The 19,810-nt window shown below is 45.1% G+C and overlaps 3 protein-coding genes across 4 annotated transcripts; all 3 read left to right on the top strand.

Moving 5' to 3' along the window:
- The first annotated feature begins 70 nt into the window (after positions 1 to 70).
- LOC139336727 (P2Y purinoceptor 14) lies at positions 71 to 6,683 on the top strand. Its single transcript, XM_070970922.1, has 2 exons — positions 71 to 149; positions 5,060 to 6,683. Exon 2 carries the CDS (start codon positions 5,062 to 5,064, stop codon positions 6,097 to 6,099), a length of 1,038 nt encoding a protein of 345 aa, XP_070827023.1. The 5' UTR covers positions 71 to 149; positions 5,060 to 5,061; the 3' UTR covers positions 6,100 to 6,683.
- A 2,128-nt stretch (positions 6,684 to 8,811) lies between these two features.
- Positions 8,812 to 11,543, top strand: LOC139335955 (P2Y purinoceptor 14-like). The gene is made up of 3 exons (XM_070969738.1): positions 8,812 to 8,949; positions 9,052 to 9,308; positions 10,832 to 11,543. Exons 1-3 carry the CDS (start codon positions 8,812 to 8,814, stop codon positions 11,541 to 11,543), a joined length of 1,107 nt encoding a protein of 368 aa, XP_070825839.1.
- A 6,147-nt stretch (positions 11,544 to 17,690) lies between these two features.
- On the top strand, positions 17,691 to 19,591 carry gpr171 (G protein-coupled receptor 171). Of its 2 annotated transcripts, none has more exons than XM_070971019.1 (5): positions 17,691 to 17,723; positions 17,811 to 18,004; positions 18,331 to 18,537; positions 18,811 to 18,939; positions 19,045 to 19,591. In XM_070971019.1, exons 2-5 carry the CDS (start codon positions 17,837 to 17,839, stop codon positions 19,570 to 19,572), a joined length of 1,032 nt encoding a protein of 343 aa, XP_070827120.1. In that variant the 5' UTR covers positions 17,691 to 17,723; positions 17,811 to 17,836; the 3' UTR covers positions 19,573 to 19,591. The 2 variants fall into 2 exon arrangements, with proteins under 2 accessions (XP_070827120.1, XP_070827119.1); XM_070971018.1 differs by having other exon boundaries at positions 18,328 to 18,537.
- Positions 19,592 to 19,810: the final 219 nt, after the last annotated feature.

Genomic DNA, 19,810 nt, shown 5'->3' with positions numbered 1-19,810 from the left:
GACGGCGAGAGAGAGAGGAAGTGGAAGTCTGATCGGCTCTCAGCTCTGAACTCCACTTCATGACTTTGAGCCAACATCACGCAGTCTGAGTTAGATCACAGGTGAAGGAAACATCTGTACAGGAGCCTGACTGAACATCTGTTTATGTGGTGAGTGGACTCTTTCAGCCACAGACACACAGACAGACACACAGACAGACACACAGACAGCAGCCGAGCTTCCAGGGTCTAATCCATCCATTTATCCATGAGACAGATGCATCGGAGGCAAAGACAGAAAGTACATACATGTCACAGTCAAACGGTGACAACAAAGGGCCAAAAACAGATGTTAAGAGGACACTTTGTCCAGGGCGAGGACGAGGGACACATCTAATGAAGCTGGGACATCTATGTTAAATCTGCTGTAACTTCACTTTTCAGGAGGGAATTTTCTTCAGTTTTCCTGTCGTAGAAAAATACAGGAGTCTGGAAAAGCGAATTATGAATTAATATTAATACAAGAGTCTGACCTTGAAAGAATGAAGTAAAAACTGAAGTTCAGCAGGTCGTCAGAGGCAGATCTGTGGTTTTCACTGGTAAACAGGATTTATCCACTAAATGATCCTTAAAAACAGCTTTCAGGCAAGTTTTATTTCAGGTTTTCTGAAAGTCCTCAATGTGGTTTTGGTTAAAAGACAGTTTTCAGGCAGAAGAAGTGAATGAAGAAGCTCCTCAAATAGCCTGAAGAGCTTCTGATGAAGTGTATTAATATTCAAACTAAAGGTCATTTGTTATCGTTAGATAACATGTTTGTGTTTTATTCACGTGGTGAAACTATTTTTCCATGCAAATAACTGTTTTGAATGTCATTTCCCTCCGGCCGGCCAGAAGGAGGAGATGGGTCAGAGTGCAGTATTACCCTCCAGGGGACAAAGTCCTATTGTAACCTCAGATGGTTTGATTGTTAATATGTTCATTTATCTGTCAGGATAAAGTCTGAATGTCTAAAAAGGCTTTGCTGTTTACAACTGGTCCTGATCAACAAGTGTTTAACCCCTCAGAAATGCTTTACAGGTGGTGGCTGGTAGATTTTTTTACAGAGCCAGGCTAGCAGTTTCCCCCTGTTTCCAGTCTTTGTGCTAAGCTAAGCTAATTGGCTGCTGCCTGTAGCTTCATATTTAGACACGAAGGAGGTGTCGGTCTCCTCATTCAAAGCTATATTTCTCAAAATGTCAAACTCGTCCTGTAACAGTGACCACGGTCGACACCAACTCTGACCATTTATGAGTCAAAACGCTCGATTTGAATATTTGTGATGGAATCTAGGAAAACCATTTTACCAGGAAAACGCGAAAATAGGTCGAAAGTTAAAATATTGGTGATATTGGCTTTTCATTAAATTATTACTTTACAACATCTTGTCTATCATTCCTGAAAATATCTCATTATATTTCGCTTGTTTAATACGTTAAGACGTTATTTAAATTAGGCACGCTGTTTGATGAAATCCTACAGGGCTTACGAAGACGGTTAATTATAGTTGGGGAGACCAGATGTCCCACAGATTGTGACATTGTCACGAATTGTTATTGACAGTAACAACTAACAACTAACTAACAACTCGTGACAACATCATAATTTGCGGGACGTGTGAAAAGTAATGAAAATGCATGAATGTCCTGCACGAAGCGGGACATCTGGTCCACTAATCGTGGTAAACCACATAACGTGAAGACAAAGTCATATTAATGCGCATTTTCACGCACAGATCCTGTTTTCCCACATTCACACTCACTGACGTTTGCGGCAGGAATCTCCCTGAGCTCGCTCAGACTCAAAGCTGACTTCCACGAACTGATGTGAAATCTGTCATAAAGCAGCTGTGGGAGTTCCACAGAGGCGGCTTTGCTTAACAAATTTCTTGTATTATCTTTACAACTACATCGATGTTTCCTCTCAACGCTCACACCATCTCCTCAGAAACCATTGCATCACTTCCTGTGCCAGGCCATCCGCAGAGGCCTGAAAGCAGAAGTTGCATTTCTGCTGCTGATCAGCATCTCGTCCATCTGCATCATCCAGAATGCCAACTAGAAGCACGAGTCAGCTTCTGAAAGTGGCAGAAACAAAAGTCTGTGCAGGCACAAAACGACATTTAGTCTCCAGATACATGAGGCCTCATGACAGAATTAAACGTGTTGAGAATAGAGCCTCCAGCACCTCCCACAGGCGGTGTCATCTCCACTGAACGGTCAAAGTATTGATCACTGCAGCCTGTAATTAATGTTCCTGCTGCGCAGGGCCGTGCAGAGGCCTTTGGAGGGACGGGGTTAAAGTTAAAAGGGGGCACATGGAGCATGAATTTGAAACACCACACAGAAACATACCTTGCAATATAACCGGTTGAATGGTAGCAACCCATGTTCATAAAGAACGTAACATGGAATCACAACGTACCATCTCATTGTCCACACCTCAAATATTTGTTAGAGGCCAGAGCAAATCAAAATTAGTCTCTGTTTTAGCTGACGGGGTGCACTGAACAGCTTCTGTTCCTTTTGTTTTTGCTTTAATCTCCTCTCCTTATGAGGCATCTCTGCAGTTAAACTACAATCTGATGCACATAAAACACACACAGACACACACACACACACACACACACACACACACACACACACACACACACACACCTTTTCAAAAATTGTACTGTATAGCCATGAATTTAATCCATTCATAATCTGCCCTTTATTATTCCTAGTGCTAAATTAATAAAGTAAAAAATAATTAAATGGTATAGAAATCATGTATTTAAAACATTTTTAAACATATTATATTAACTTGTGTGTAAATGTTACAAACAAGTACTGATATGTTTAAATGAGAGGTTGAGAAAATCACAATTCAAATTCTTCCATTATTGTTGTATTTATACTGTAATAGTCCAAAATTATGTGAATATGCATATTGCATAGTTTTAGTGAAATAACATATTCTATGCCTCATTGCCCCTTGAAACATAGGAAAAAAACAGCTTGACAGTAAAATAACACGATATCTCTCTAATGCACTTTGCCCATGACAAGAGAAACATACAGAAACAAACAAACAAAAAAGCAGGACATACTTTTCCCCACCACACGCTGTGTGTGGTTAACTAGCGGTTATAACCTGTGAGAGGTGTGAATGCAGAGTTGGGTGACACAGAGGATGCTCATTGCTCACTTCACTTCGTCAGTCATCTTGCAAGAATACACCGTGCACAAACGAATACCGCTGCAAAGCCTATTCACCGGACCAGCTGTTCACTGCCGCGGGTCTTCTTCGGTTGCGCAAGACTAGCAGTGGCCGTACGTCTCCAGCAGCTTAGCGATTAGCAGGTCATAAATCACGAACAACATGGGCCGATTCTTAATCCCTTAGTAGTTTAGGATATGTTGTGCAGATATTCAGATAAATATTGAACTTTAAACAATGAGTATGCTAGCCGGTTAGTTTGGTTTGTTTCACGATGTTAACGTTCATCTTTGTGGCTCTGGCACAGGAAGATGACTCTCAAGTTTTTGTGGTATTGAAACCCTTTGTTGATGACAGGGAAGCTCATGTGACAGATGCCTGACTGGACTCAAACCGTGGATATTGGCGCTTTAACCCCTTGGGATCCAAGGGGACTGTGGTTGTGTCAGTTGGAAATCTGATGGTGGGTTTATGTACTGCAGCTGTTTCCTTCCAGAGTCCTGATCTACGAGTGCGTTGAGCTGGAAGGGATTTCTATCTCTTATGATCTTAAAGTTGTTTCACTGTATGCGCCACAGCTGTTTCATGTAAAACAATGTGCTCAACATAAACACAGGAAGTCAGAGGAGGGTTTTTATGAAGACCATGAAGCCCTGAAACATGATCACATCTTTAAGATATTAACTTCACATGAACTGTTCCAGGATCAGATCAGCACAGGTGAGAGGCCTGGACGTGATCGTTTTCAGCTCACATGGAGACCCACCAGGTCGTTTGAGCCGATCCTCTGCAACGATCAACTAGAAGAATCATCTGGTATCAGCAGAGGTCACATGTTTGACACTGGGTCTAAAAATAAATGAATCGGGACAGGAAAACAGCCTGGTGTCGTCCTCCTCTGTCAGCAGTGACTTTAAATGTCCTGTTTTTATAAGGATGGATGAAGGAGGACCGGAGTGTGTGTTGGACTGGGATGAATCGGCGGTCGGAGGGAAGTGTGTGTGAACAGCAGGACAAACAGGAGTTCAAGACGCTTTGTATTTGTGCATGTGCCGCAGTGTAAACAGAGCACTGCGGGTTCAGTCCATGAACATGAAAGGCGTCCGCAGGGAGTTTCAGCCGGCAGCACGGACGGAAGCTGCTCTCGGACTTCTTTGTTGATATTTTAACGTAAAATTCAGAGTTGACTCTGTGAGGCTGTGACGATTGTTACGAAGAAAACCAAACCACATTTCATCGTTCTTTGTCCAGACTGAAATATCTCATCAGCTGTTGGATGGACTGTGATGAAATGTGGTTCAGAGAGTCTTGATCCTCAGAGGACGAATCCTACTGACTTTTATGAAATACTTTGATTCACGTCCAAATACCTGCAAAACTAATAACGTTCCCATCAGCCTCAGCTGGACTTACCGATAATTAGCCAATGTTGGCATGTTAGCATGCTAAACTCTGATGCTGAACTCGGTAAATGTTACTATATATCAGCATGTTAGCATTAAGCATGTTAGGTTAATGCTTGGTTCTAGACTATAAGTCTGAGTCATCTACTACTTCTAGTACTTCTACTATATTTGTAACTAAAATGAGTTGTAATCAAAGACATTGGCCTGGAATTGATGTTGTTAATGGATCCACGCGGTAACTGGTTGAATCTTTCATGTGCAGAAATTAAAAGTACAGCATTAGTAGAATCACTGTTAAGCAAACAGATAAAGAAACTCTCTTCATGGTGTTCAGGTGTGTCCTCAAAACCTTCACACAGAGTCACAGAGTCACAGAGTCTAAAATCAGAATCCCAAAGTTGTGTTCAAGACGTTCAAACTATGTTTGTGTGCTTCCAGGGATGGATCACTTTAACTCCACCCAACTGTCAACCAACCAATCAGACTTCAGCAGCTTCTTCACCAAGAATATCCTCCCGCCGCTCTACTTCATGATCTGCGTTGTGGGGATGTGTCTGAACAGTGTGGCTGCCTGGATCTTCTTCAGAGTGCCCAGTGACTCGGGCCTGGTGGTCTACCTGAAGAACATGGTGGTGGCTGACCTCCTCATGCTGGCCACCTTCCCCTTCAGGGTGGTGGCTCAGCTGGGTCTGGGCAGCTGGCACCTCGATGTTGTTATCTGCCGCTACACTGCCGTGCTCTTCTACTCCTCCATGTATGTGGGGATCCTCTTCATGGGCCTCATCAGCCTAGAGCGCTACGTCAAGATTGTCCGACACACATCCCCCTCATCCTCATCCTCCTGCAGGTCCCGTTGGGGTGGGACGTCCTTGCTGCACCTCTTGCAGAGTGTTGGCTTTGCCCGGGTGCTGGCGCTTCTCACCTGGAGCCTCCTCCTTCTCTGTGTCCTGCCCAATGTCCTGCTGACCAGCCGCCCTGCCCATGAGGTGAATTCGAGGCATTGCATGCAGTTGAAGACAACGCTTGGCGTGCAGTGGCACCGGGTGTCCACCCTCTTCAGCGTTGGCCTATTCTGGGTGACCCTGATGGTCCTGGCCTTCTGCTATGCCTCCATCGCCTGTCGGGTCTACCAGTCCTACCGCCGTGTGCAGCGTAACAACAGTGACATCCGTCGTAAGTCTAACCGCAGCATCTTCAGCATCCTTGTGGTCTTCTTTGTCTGCTTTGTGCCGTACCACATCTGCCGTGTACCGTACACTCTGAGCCAGATGCCGACGTCGGACTTCAGCCAGGAAACCCGCTTCCTGCTGTTCCAGCTGAAGGAGGGGACGCTCTTCCTGTCGGCGCTCAATGTCTGCCTTGACCCCATCATCTACTTCCTGATGTGCCGAATCTTCAGAGAGTCACTGCTGAGGAAACTGTCAGGAAGAGTGGGGAGGAGATCCCTGACCACCGCCCAGAGTCTGAGCAACATTTAGCCGAAGGAGAGTTGAAACAAGGACAGGGGAGACAATGGGAGAAGACAGCAGAGGAGACAAGGACACAAGAGAGAAGAGGACAAAATAAGCCTTAATCAGACTTTAACCACTGATGTGAGAATAGAAAAGTTGGCACTGAATGCATCATCTTCATGTTTTTTTTCTGGAAGTAAATCATTTAATCTGTACAGAACCCAAATTTAAAGGTCCAGCATACATGAAATATTCACTTATTCATGAGTGTAGAATCACCTGAAAATAAGAATCCTTGTGTTCTTGTTACCACAGAATGAGCTCTATATATCTACAGAGGGAGCGGGTCCTTCTCCACAGAATCCACCATGTTGCACACTACAGTAGCCCAGAATGGACAAACCAAACACTGACACTAGAGAGCACCTCTAATGTCTTTAGCAGCCACTGTGAAGCAGGGCGAGGCAAGGGGTGTTCATTTGGTTGCAATATGCAACCTTACCACTAGGTGGCAGTAAATCCAACATTCTGGCCCTTTAGATTAAGTAGGGTTGGCGCATCAACGAGACAGAAATTCACCTTCATCGTCATGTTATACTGTGAAATTTTAGACTCATAAACATGTATATAAATGCAGAATTATGAATATGTATCATTAATAAACAGAATTGAATAATATGTCTGTAACATGTAAGACAGTGTTTTATTCATTGTTGTAGAACCAAATGAAAGGAAAGGAAAGACAATGGAAAGGAAAGGAAGAACTAATAAGGAAGTGAAAGTGGACTCTGATGACTGGGCATCAAACCTGCGAGACCAGACTCGTCATTTCTCCTCCAGAGTTATCACGTTCAGGGAATTCAGCTGATCTGGTTTTGTGGCTCTGAGGTCACATGAGTCACTCTGGTCTGTTGCTGGGCTACAGCCTCAAATAGTCTTTAATATCTAAATGTTTGAACAGGTATGGTGTCCCTCAGGGCTCAGTTCTCGGCCTTCTGTTGATCAGTCCTACGTGACTGGATTGGAGTTCTGCTTGTCTGCTGTGACGAACTGGCGGTCATTTCCTGTTCATCAGTAAAACTGAGATTGTTTTCATTCGATATAAACACCAGTTTGATCAGGTCATAGTCACTTCCGACCACTGAACCTCAGATATGAATCTACCCTCTCTTCTGATCACCAACATCAACTTCTTCCGCTCACAAAACACAACTAAAACTCCGTCTTTTCTGTCCTCAGCTGATGTCTTATCAACAAGTTCTGTGTCAATGTCAGAGGTTAAAAAGTAGAGAATACTACAGCTGCCACACACAGCAGTAGTTCTAGTGATGGTGGTCAGAGTCATGCTTATAGTCATGTGTTCACGCTGCCCTCCAGAGGTCACATGACATAACTGCACTCCTGTCTGTCGTTAAAGCGTCAGAAGGCAGAGCAGATACAGGACCATAAAACACTCACACAGCACTCAGCTGTTCAGTGTAAACATAAACATTCATAATCATGTGTGTACACTGCCCTCCAGTGGCCACTCTTTAACTGCACCTCTTTCTGCAGTGACAGTAAGTCCTGCTGTGGGGTTGTGGACCCCCTCCTCTGATCAGCGACGGTCGTTCCACGTTGACATGGACGACTTCTTTCGGTCCATCAGTCCTCTCTGGCCAAAGGCTGGAGACACTGAGACAGACAGTTCAGTGTCTCCAGCAGCAGTCAAAGCAGCTGAGATAACAACCACTCACACACCTTTTACACACCAAAGAAAAAGTGTTCACGCGTCATCAGCTTGAGAAGCGTTTCACCTGAAGGGTCGGACCACGAGCTCACCGTGAGTCCAGACCAGGTAGAACCACGTCAGTTCTGCTCCCCCACCGGAATCTGCTCAGTCCTTCCTGATGTGAACGCTGGTAGAAGGAAGTCAGAGATTCACACTGACACACAGACAGGTAGGTAATTGTTCTGTGTACTTTTACTGCACTAATACTTGACATTTGTCTCATGTATGAGCTGTAAAGACTGTATTCACATTCATGAAGGAGTTTCTGCTTTGAATTGAAAGTCTGTGTATCTGCTGTGTGTATTTTCTCCAGCGCAAGTATTAGTACAACTATGTAAAAAATACTCTACAGTACTTAATTCAAAATAATGCTTCACTAAAAGCACAGATGTATTATTAGCTTCATGTATTTAAAGTACCAGTTATAAAAGTGTAGATAACTACATGAAGCTGACAATACTACAGTACTTTTACTGCTGATACTTTAAGCACACAAAACTGAGAATACTGCACTATTTTTACTGCTGATACTTTAACCACACAAAGCTCAGAATACTGCACTATTTTTAATATTGATCCTGATATGGATGATGGTCAGTTAAATGTCACGGTTTTGTCTGAATAAAGGACAGCACAGCGCATTTGTTCCAGGTTGTAATCAGCTCCAGGTACCAGCCTGTAGACCAGCGTAGACCAGCGCAGACCAGGGCTGATTCTGAGCCCTGGTTCATCGTGAGTCTTCCCACATGTCAGATTTAGTTGGCTGCTCGGCCGAGCACTCTTGGCCACCTGTGGTGTATTTTAGCGTACATTCTGGTCTGCAGAGTTTTGCTTGGCTGCTGTGATGATCTGTCACTTCCCGTTCAGCTGTAACCACTTCCTATATGCAGACAGATGATACATAAACCATTGTCTAATACCTCTGAGATCATTTGTCTGAGTTCAACTCTCTGCGAACATCCAGAAACATGAGTGACCTTGGAGCAGGGGGAGTGACCCAGTCCTCAGCGTCCAACCAGACAAACGCCACTGATTTGACTCGCTGCGATCAGGTCGACACCTCAGCCCATGTTTTCTTCATGGTGGTCTACAGCCTGGTGTTTCTGGTGAGTCACCTGAGGAACATCTGAGGACAACACTTCAACTGTCCAGTCAAATCCTGTTGATGTTTTAAATGTGGTTCCTGTCTTCTCCCTGTTCCTCTGTAGGTGGGCTTGTTCCTCAACGGCTTCACCCTGAAGGTTTACTTCTGCAGAACTCAACAGCAGGCGTCCAGCTGTGTGACGTACCTGAAGAACCTGGCAGCCGCCGACTTCCTGATCAGCCTCTGTCTCCCCATCCGGATCATTCACTACGCCAGCACCTCCGTCCCCGTCCACCGGGCCTACTGCAACTTTGGTGCCGCCGCCTTCTATCTGAACATGTACGCCAGCATCCTATTCATGGGCTACATCGCAGCTAACAGGTAGGACTGGGCTGGACAGCATTGAGGGAGGACAGAGAAGCTTTCTGGAAAATATTCTAAATTGTTTTCTTGCAGAGAGTTTAACATCAGATCAATGCTGCTTTCATGAACAAGGACTAGAGACGGGGAGGCAGTCTCTTACTAGCAGCTGTAAAGCTCACTAATACTAACGTGTGAATTAAAGGCAGTAAGTGGGACAGGGTTTCAGTAAAAAAGTCGGATGTTGGGTGTTTGGTGGTCACCTTTCAAAAAAAAACAAACAAATGTTGCAGCAAAGAAAACCAAATGTGGTTAGATGACTGCAACATCAGTCAGGGCTTGTTGAGGTCAGGATACCTCACCAGCACCGGCCTCATTTACTGGAAAGACAACTTTGTTTTTCACTCAGCGCTGCTGCCCAGTTGTTGGTGGGTTGACTGCTTCATTTTTAATTTAATGCAGAGATGCAAAATGAGAGGTTTAAACACACACACACTGTGTTAGCGCTGGCCAATGTGGAACTCATAAACCAGTGACAGTCATTTTCAGGCATTGCATGTTAACTTACTGATCGAGTCTCATCAAACTAGTTGCTGGTTCTTCATCAAGTTTCAACAGCTTGATGTCAGCAGTGAATCGTGAGGATGTGACTGTTGCAGAGTCTCCTTCGCTAGTTGCTCAATTATGAGCTTTACTGTCACATAGTCTATCTTCCTATTTCAGTCGAACGTGTTACCGAGACCACAAGAGTTCATATAAAGAGAGATCACTGGGTCTGATGGGTTGGAGGGGTATATAATCAATCCTGTGATTGATTGGTAAGGTCACACATACATAAAAAAAACATCTGATTCAAGATCTGATTCCAAAGGGGTGCCGGCAGTCAAACCCGACACAGCAGAGACCCAAAGATGTTCAGACCTGATCCAAGATGTGGTTGAGCCAAGTTATGAGATTGACAAGAACTGCAGCTACACAGCCGGACTGTGTTCTGACCCGATTAGACTGAATTTAGTTTGATCTCAGCCCAAAGTAGGTCCTGCATGGGGTCTCATATACGAACTGACCCTCTATTGAGAAGCAGATCCCTACTTCCCCCTCAAACCAGGCGTCATGATGCATATGTACAACCTCATTACTTGACTTCGTGGCTATCAGCACGAACATCTTTTTCATGTCTATTTTTGTCCTTGGTTGTTGAGCAGAAGCGATCTCATGAGTACTTGAACATCAGCCAGTCCGTGTGCTTGATCCCATGTCGAAAAGTCTGGACCTTAGAGGAACAGCAGGTGACTGCTGACCACAAACACATGTTGATTCTATCAGTGAGACATTGGTGGTCCTGTATTACGTCCATATTTGGATGAGTCCCAACCTTTACCGACCGTGCAGGAGGTGGTTTGGAGGTCCGGTTGGTCTCCAGCTTTATCTGTGCAATGTAATTGTAGAAGCAAAGACTTTTAAAGATGTGGGTGTTGGATGTTAATTGTTCAGTGTCAGTGGTCTGGCCTTCACTCACTGACACCCGCCTCTCCTCCCTCCAGGTATCTGAAGATCGTCCATCCTTTGGGAACTCACATCCTGCAAACGGTGCGAGCCGCCCAAATCATTTCCATGGTAACCTGGGTTTTCCTCTTGACCATGACGAGCATATACATCATCTTGTCGGTCCTCACCCTGGAAGCTTTACCCTCCATCCCCAACACCATCAGCTGTGACGTCCTGCACAGCAAACAGCTCAGCCTGCTCTACAAAATCATCCACGCCACCTCCGCCGCCATCTTCCTGCTCGTCCTCGTCTCCCTGGTCTTCTTCTACTACAGCACCTCCCGCAGGTTGTCGTTGGCGCAGCAGAGGCAGCCGGCGTCCTCCAGCTCCAAGAAGCTCGCCAAGTCCCGCAGGAACATGTTGGTGCTGGTCAGCGTCTTCTGCGTTTGCTTCGTCCCTTACCACCTGGTTCGCCTTCCCTATGCGTTCCTGAGGAGCTGGTGCTCGTGGAGCCGGGCTTTCTACTACCTGAAGGAGCTGACCATCATGGTGTCAGTTCTCAACGTCTGCCTGGACCCTCTGATCTATTTCATCTTCTGCAAAGCCTTCCGGACTCAGCTGAGCCTGAAGAGGGCGTTCAGCACCACACGGGTCGCGACGCAAGGAGAAAACAGTGAGATGAGGAGCAGCGACGGGCAGATGAACGCTTCCAAGATCAACAGAGAGACGATCATCAGCATGATGACAAAACCCACCACGGTGCTGTAGCCTAAAGCCAACAGACACCACCATACGTGACTTGTGTTGTTCAACAACAACAGACAGACCACAGCTCTCTAACAGAAGGCTGCAGGCTTCCAACAGACTCTGCACTTTGGTGACCCCATGTGGCAGCAGCAGATCCTGTTTAAGACTGAAAAGCCTCACTGCACAGATATCATGTGACGTGACATCAGCTCAGTAAAGCTGTGGTTCTCATACTCCGGATGTACGTTGTTAAAAAGGCCACTGATGATCTCTGCAGAAGAAAAGGAAATTTAGAAATGTCACACTGTGACGGCTGAGGAACCTCCTGTTCATCAGTCGTACTTCTGATGTCATAGTTATAATTGTGGGGCAGCAGGCTGAGGACGGCGGACGCCAACAGACTCAACAAACTGATCAAGGCCAGTGACGTTGTGGGGATGGAGTGTGACTCAGAGAGGAGGACGCTGAGTGAGCTACGGACTATTATGGACAACGTCTTACACCCACTTCATGATGTGCTGGCCAGGCACAGGAGTACGTCCAGCGAGGGACTCGTCCCACCAAAACTCAGGACTGAATGCTACAGGAAGTCATTCCTGCCTGTGGCCATCGACCTGTACACCTCCTCCTCTGAATGGCCCCTGGACTTTTCACTTATGTTGTTACATATTTGACCAATTGAACTTTGCTCATCCGTTTATATATATATATATATATATATATATATATATATATATATATATATATACACACACACACACACATACACAAACGGATGTGCAAAGTTCTGTATACTGTTTATTTTTTTCTCAGTATACACACACACACACACACACACACACACACACACACACACACACACACACACACACACACACACATATATTCTGTTCTATATTTTGTGGTACATTTTGTGTTTTATATACATATTCTCAATATAAATATTTTCATATTTGCTTTATATATATATAGTTCTCTCTCTTTTCTAATTTTATTTTATTCTAATTCTATCCTGTAAGGAGCACTGCAACAAAAACAACTTTCCCTCGGGGATAAATAATCTTCTGATTCTGATTTATATGACCTCTGTTAACGACGCCAAGTCCACTGCTGAACCCAGACCAGCTGAGGCTGAACACAGAGGACGTGTGCAGGCAGTTATTTGTGTCTAATGTGTCGTTAGGTGATGAGCACCTGCAGATGTCCTGGATAAGAACATTAGTAGGTCCATTATTGATGTGTGTAAGATACATGTCATTAAAGTATTCGGAGTACTGGCTCTCTGCTCATTATCACTGCTGTTGTTATTTTGCGAGTAGCATTAAAGAATAATGATATTATGAATGTGGGGAAATCCTCTCATCACGCTGAACACTGCTGCAGCTTGTCATGTCAACAATGGGGACGTTTGATTTGGACGTGACTGTTGTCCAAACTCAGTTCACTGAAAACAGAAATAAATGCCAGTGTTGTTACAGACCCAGATGTGCAGTTTAACCTTTATCTTTCTGGATTTTTCTTCACCACAGCCCAACCAAGGGAAGTCCTGCTGAGTGCTGCTGCTGTACAGAGACCAGTCTGACATTTTACCCCATTTCCAGCTTGTTTTAACATGTTAGCATCTTTAACAGTGTGTGGTTTCTAACAATGCTCACTACAAAAACAAGCTAAATACATAAATACAAACAGACATGAATAAGTTTAGTGAAGCTCAGACGGCAGGAAGTGATTCATCAGCATGTTAGTCTGTTCATACAGACGTTACCTCTCAGCTTTCCTCATGTTGAGTCATTTCTACACATTTTGACTTGTTTTTGCATTTCAAAGAAACCTCAGACCGGAGTTTGTTTTCTTGTGCTTCAATGGAAAAAGTGTTTTGGAGGCAAAATGCAAATTTTCTGCTCATTTCTGGAAGAAAACGTGTTTGTATTTCTGCCTGATTACACCTCAGACAGTCTCTGTGGCTTTAGCTGGTCCATTCATCGTTTAACACGTCAGGAGGCGTTTTAATTTTGACTGTGTGTTGTTTATCTGAACATCTGAGATGAAGCAGAAGTCTGTCTCCCACTTTTAAAAAAGCCAATCAGTCATTTTGAAACCGAATTACTGGAAAGCCCTTTAACAGCTACCTGCGTGTGTGTGCGTGTGTGCGTGTGTGTGTGTGTGTGTGCGTGTGTGTGTGTGTGTGCGTGTGTGTGTGTGTGTGCGTGCTTCAGGGAGGCGTGGCCTGTGGTCACACTGACGACAGCAGCATGCAGCTTCCGCAGCCCCGAGCACATGAGCTGCACCAGCACACCGAATCAAAGCTCCTGAAGACCGGATGAGACCCTGCAGGCCCGGACGGTTCTCAGGGACTCAACACGTGGTCTGAGGACCTGTGAGAGGACTGCACAAGTCCCCAGAGAGGGCGACACAGCAGGTAAGGCTTCATTCAGATTAAGTTTGGACTTTCACTGACTGATGATCATCATAAACCAAAGATATGAAGCCGGTTCCTCTTTCACACTGATCATGGCGTTCACTGAACTCAGACGTAGTTTGATGAAAAACAAACACCGATCAAAGATCGATTGATCGACTTTTTATCAAAGATCCAGATGTTTTCGATCTTCTGTCCTGATGAGTCGAACTTTCAGCCTCTCATGCTGATTGAAGCTGTCGGCATCTTCAGGTTGTCTGAGGGAAAATGAAAAGGCCTGGAGCCACTCAGCTCACAGCAGCGTTAGAGTGATCAATATATTATAATTAGTGCTGTCAATCGATTAAAATATTTAATCGCGATTAATCTCATGAATGTCATAGTTAACTTGTGATTAATCGCAAATTAATCACACATTTTTATCTATTCCAAATTGCCCATTAATTATCAATTTAATACTCTTATCAACATGGAAAAGTGGATCGGCAAATGATTTTCATTGAAAATGTGTAGTGTTTTATTTCATACTAACAACCCGTTAATAACGTTAGATTTTTGACAGCACTAATTATAATCAATGACAACTATGACCACGACAAAAACAAGACTGAGACTGAATAAACAGAAACCTTTGAATCATGTTTTCCGTCAACGATTAAAAATGAAATGATAAAGTGAACAGTAAAGTGGACGGCTGTGGCTCAGGAGATAAAGCGGTCGTCCACTGATCAGGAGGTCGGTGGTTCGATTTCTGGCCTTGGCAGTCCACATGATACTGAACCCCCCCCCCCCCCAAAAAACAAAAGCTGCTCCAATGCTGCGCCATCAGTGCGTGAGTTCAAATGTACATTGCTTTAGATAAAAGCGTCTGAAAAATGATTGATTGTGATTGTGAACGATGAAGAAATTAACTAATTACTGTTTTAAAGCACGTTATTAGCTCGTGATTGCTCCGTTTCCTCCACCAGCCAATAACATCTCTTGTTCAGGCAGCACGCCGACCTTCATGGAAAGTTAAGCTAACGTGATTTCATCGACTGACGTTAACGTTACCTCCAGTCAGCTGAGTCAGTTTGACAGTCAAACATCCCGCAGCTGCACTAATGCTAATGCTAATGCTAATGCTAATGCTAATGCTAGGTGTTCAGGAAGAACAGCTATAATGAGAGCTTTAATGAGGGATTTACTGACCAGTGAAGACACCTGTAACCATGGTAACCGTACACAACAAAGATTGGACAACTGTAGCATCCAACGCTAAGAGGATGCCAAGAATTAAAGATGGACGACAAAAACGAGACGTTTCACTGACGGAAACTGGATGTAAAATGAAAATGACCACATTCAACTCAAAGTCATTTTCATCCAGAGACTCTGAAACTAAAACTGACTCAGGCGGTAAATTACGAAACTTCAAAGTAAATTTCTGATGTTTCACTTTGTGAACTGTCACCTGATTATGCAGCAAGGCATTGTGGGTTTGTTGGCTCTTTGGTGAATCTTTGTCAATCCACGTCGCAGAAGTTTAGATGTCAGGGCTCGTTGACCTTTGACCTTCACCTGACTCATTTTGACAGAAAGCTGAAGTCCTGATGTCACTTCCTGTGGAGCTGCTGTTCCACCAGCTTCTGTGACTCAGTACAAGATGTTTTTATTGTTATTATATTTTATTGAAACGTGAAACTGAATATTTATGAGGAGCTTTTAAAGATTTACATTTTCAGTAGGAACCGATGAGCCGCGCCTTCGTGTCATTCGACCTCAGATGAAGCTTCCTCCCCGTCGCTCGGCGTACGTGACGAACTAAACGTAGCATTCGGTACACGACAAGTTAAAAGCAGCCGTCTGAATCTCGTTCAGTCAGACCTCGAATACCAAACTTCGTCTCATCATGTCTTACAGAAATAAGATCATGTCCACCGCATGGACGACGCGTGGTGAGTGTTGGTCTTTTGTGTGATTCGTTATCTAAAGAGACCAGAGACAAGAGGACAAAAGACACAGGGGACACAATAATCTACACAGACCAGAGACAAGGGGACAACAGACACAGGGGACACAATAATCTAAAGAGACCAAAGACAAGAGGACAACAGACGCATGAAGCCAAGCAGCCAGAGCAGCCAATGATGCTCAATGATGAGCAGAAGGGCCTCCTTCTTTTCTTCCATGTGAAGACTGAACCAATCACAGCCGACCGGGCAGATGACTGACGCTTCAAACAGCCAATGAAATCCTGAATCCTGTGATCGTTTCAGCTGCAGCCTCAGATCAAAGATTTCACTGTTAACAGGATTTTAATCAGTCTGAAGAGATAAATACAGGAAACGGCCTCGATGCAAAGACACACCGCCAGAATAGAAACACCTTCAAAATTAGATTTCATGAGCATAAATAAAGGTATGCATAAATATACAGTGAAGACCCTTTTTAGAGGACGCCTTAATAAACCATCAGAGAAAACATGTAAAATATTCAGTTTGTGTGTTTCTGTGATCAGTTTTATTGAACTTGGACTCGTCTCAGGCTTCGTGCTGAGCTCTCACTGTGTTTTCCAGCTAATCGGTCTGAGATAAAGCAGGCGTCAACCTGCAAAGAAATAATACTAATACTAATACTAATACTAATACTAATAAAACCTTCTACTTCAGTGTGTTCAAACTTCTATTGCTCAATGGCAGCAGCACTTCCAGTGATTCTGACTGCTGAGGATAAAACCTGCAGCTTCTCCACATGGTTCAAGAGGAGCTCCAGTTTACTTTGGTCTGACTTTCAGGTGTTTTAGGCTCATTTTAATGCACTGAGAAGTTTTCCTTTGAATACGTCAACATTTTCTCGATTAACTCACATACTGCAGGACTCCTGTGTGTAGCAGCTGTTTCACCTGTTTTGACCTGTTTTTACCTGTTCGCTGTGTGAGTCATCCTGCATGTGCAGAGCTTGAACAGCAGCTCTTTGTCTCGTGGTGAAATGAGGGAAAGTTTCTTGATTTGCGACTTCCTGCTGCAGACACATTTGAATGTGACCACAGAGTTTGTTTTGCATCCTGTTCAGCAGCTCAGCTCACACACGTCTGTCACCTCCTGCTCTGTCAGAGGGCTGCAGGAGCTGCTGGACGTCCAGCCAGTTAAATCCAACACACTCAGTCCTCCACATGTTCACAGCCAGAAACAGGAAGGCAGCTCAATGTTTGACAGTTTTTCCACTGTTAATCTTAAACTGCTTAATTACTCACAGTTCCTTTAAATTCAAGGTCACACAGTCTCACACTAGTATTATTGATTATTGAAACATCCTCACATGTCAGTGATTCAGAGTTCAGCAGTGAGAAGCTGTCTGAGTATGATTTGATTGGCTGTGTCCCGGAAACATCAGCGAACAGCTGTCATCTCATTGGTGCACAGACATTTGTGACATCACCTTTTTCACCTTTTTCCACTTTAAAGAAGAGCTCAGACACTGACAAAGAGTCTGCCATGTTTGTACAGAAGCCCAGAGCGGACAAACCAAACACTGACACTGGAGGTCAGTGTTTGGGTGGCTGCAGGTTCTTCAAAGGCCTGAAAGGCGAGCGGTGTTTGCAATCTGCAAACTCACCACTAGATGTCACTAAACTGTTCCTTTAAGCAGCTGAATGAGGAAAAGGTTTTCAGGCTCTTCAGAGGGTTTAATGGAGGGTTTCCTTCCCACAGGCCTCTTCCTCTGAGCCACACTGTGACTCTGAACATCAGACGTCCAAACCACGATCCCTGAAGAGTCGGACGTCCTCGAAAGGCTCCACAGTAAGAACAACATCCCACCTGCACCTCTTGAATGTTGTGACACTCTTTAACATGAATGAGAGCAGGCAGGTGCTTTGTGTTTTTCAGCTCCAGGTGAGCTCTGAAGCTTCCTGATGATGCCTCCTTCCAACTCCAGCGCCGGAGGAGCCGAGGAGGGGAAGCAGTGCATCGTCAACGACCAGATGGGACCTTTCACTGTCCTCTACATACTCATCTTCATCATCAGTCTGCCCGGAAACCTGCTGTCAGTGTGGGCCTTCATCCGCAGTCCCAGAGCCAAGGTAGGACTGCTGCTGGGCCAGATCGGACGGCACTGGAGGGTCAGAAGGTGATATGATGGAGCGGTGAGCAGCTCCAAAAAGATCAGGTGAAGCTGAGATTACCTGACGTGGCGATGACGTGAGGGAAAGTATGAGACAGTGAGGTGATATGAGAGCAGATAAGATGATAAAACTTCAAATGAGATGAAAGTATGTCAAATGAGACGATGTGAAGTCAGAGATTTGAGATAAAAGCGAACTGAAAGAGGGATTTTTCCTCGCAGGAGATGAAATAAAATTAGATAACAGTAATAGTAACTCGATTATGATCTGTGATTGTGCAGCAGCAGAGCACCAGCGTCTACCTGGTCAACCTGCTGGTGGCCGACCTCCTGCTGCTGCTCGCTCTGCCCGTGAAGATCCTGAAGGACCTCGGGGTGGCGCCGTGGAGCCTCATGGTGTTTCACTGCCAGGCCAGTGGCGTCACCATCTACATCAGCCTCTACGCATCCATCGCCTTCCTCGCCTTTGTCATCACAGACCGCTACCTGCAGGTAGGGCTGCACAGGTCACCACACTGCAATGCCACCTGCTGTTCATCTCTAGACACTACACTTCCAACTCACAGTTGATACAAATCGGCATCAATTAGCCTTTAATTTAGCAGATTTTCAATGAATTCATTTGAGATTTGTGATCCAACATGACGTCTGATATGTCATATTTCTGGACCTTAAGACCTTAAAACCTAAAGAAGCTAATTTTGCCTGAACACACAGCGAGTGATGGAGGAGGTCGTGGTGGCTGATGGGTATTTTCTCCTGCAGGACTGTCACAGTCTGAGCTCTCTGCGGCTGCAGGAGGTCGGCTTCGCCCGGCTGCTGTCGCTGGTCGTCTGGATGTTGCTGCTGCTCATCATGGTGCCCAACATGGCTCTGCCCATACGGGACATACAGGTACTGTAATACTACTGGCTGGAAAACTGAGCTGAACCGAGTGAGCTGGTGCTTGCAGTGAATCAGCTGCCTTGATGAAAAGCTAACTGTCAGCTGTGGTTTCAGGAGAAGCGATACCTCAGCTGCTCCTCTCTGAAGAATGACATTGGCCTCCACTGGCACGCCCTCACCGTTTTCCTCTGCACAGCTTTGTTTCTCAACGCCTCCGCTGCCGTGCTCCTCTCCAGTGGTCTGGCCCTCAAAAGACTCCTGAGGAGCCGCAAAGACCCCAAACTTTGGGTCAATGCCCGGCGTGCAGCGGGCAACGTGGCGGCCGTGGCGGCGGCCTACGTGCTCAGCTTCGTGCCCTATCACGTGGTCCGGACGCCGTACACGCTGGCCCAGACCAAGGTTATCACAGACTGCCAGACCAAGAAGCAGCTGTTTCTGGGGAAGGAGTCAACGCTGCTGCTCAGCGTGCTGCATCTCTGCTTCGACCCGCTGATCTTCTTCTACCTCTACACACCTTTCAGACAGGCGGTCCGCAGGATGTTCCCCTGCAGCAGAAACCAGACAGTCAGCGACACCCAGGAACCGGCTGCAGAGGAGAGGACGCAGCCTTTAACCTGTGGACATCAGGAGGACGCAGCCTGACCTCAGATCTGCTGTTTGTGAAGCACATTTTCACACATGCAGAAAACTTCAAGGAAGCCTGCTGAGACAGGACGTTTAGCTTAGCTTAGCAGAAAGAACGGAAGTGTATGGAAACTGCTAGCCTAAAATCTGCGTGTGTTATGAGACAACATCTAAATCTAAAGTTATTCATGTTTTCTGATGCTGATCTTTACATCCTTAATGTTTATATAAACTACTGTGTATTTTTAATTATGAT

The sequence above is a fragment of the Chaetodon trifascialis genome, chromosome 9 (genome assembly GCF_039877785.1).
Source record: "Chaetodon trifascialis isolate fChaTrf1 chromosome 9, fChaTrf1.hap1, whole genome shotgun sequence".
Classification (NCBI taxonomy): Eukaryota; Metazoa; Chordata; class Actinopteri; order Chaetodontiformes; family Chaetodontidae; genus Chaetodon; species Chaetodon trifascialis.
Note: the sequence above shows the minus strand (reverse complement) of the source record. Positions and strands in the feature narration are given on the sequence as shown.

Excerpts from the sequence above, each read along its gene's own strand:
- gpr171 (XM_070971018.1), top strand. The coding sequence starts at position 17,837 with ATGATGCCTCCTTCCAACTCCAGCGCCGGAGGAGCCGAGGAGGGGAAG. Across the intron at positions 18,005-18,327 it reads TCCGCAGTCCCAGAGCCAAG|CAGCAGAGCACCAGCGTCTA; the intron begins GTAGGACTGCTG and ends GTGATTGTGCAG. Across the intron at positions 18,538-18,810 it reads TCACAGACCGCTACCTGCAG|GACTGTCACAGTCTGAGCTC; the intron begins GTAGGGCTGCAC and ends TTTCTCCTGCAG.
- LOC139336727 (XM_070970922.1), top strand. The coding sequence starts at position 5,062 with ATGGATCACTTTAACTCCACCCAACTGTCAACCAACCAATCAGACTTC.
- LOC139335955 (XM_070969738.1), top strand. The coding sequence starts at position 8,812 with ATGAGTGACCTTGGAGCAGGGGGAGTGACCCAGTCCTCAGCGTCCAAC. Across the intron at positions 8,950-9,051 it reads TCTACAGCCTGGTGTTTCTG|GTGGGCTTGTTCCTCAACGG; the intron begins GTGAGTCACCTG and ends GTTCCTCTGTAG. Across the intron at positions 9,309-10,831 it reads GGCTACATCGCAGCTAACAG|GTATCTGAAGATCGTCCATC; the intron begins GTAGGACTGGGC and ends TCCTCCCTCCAG.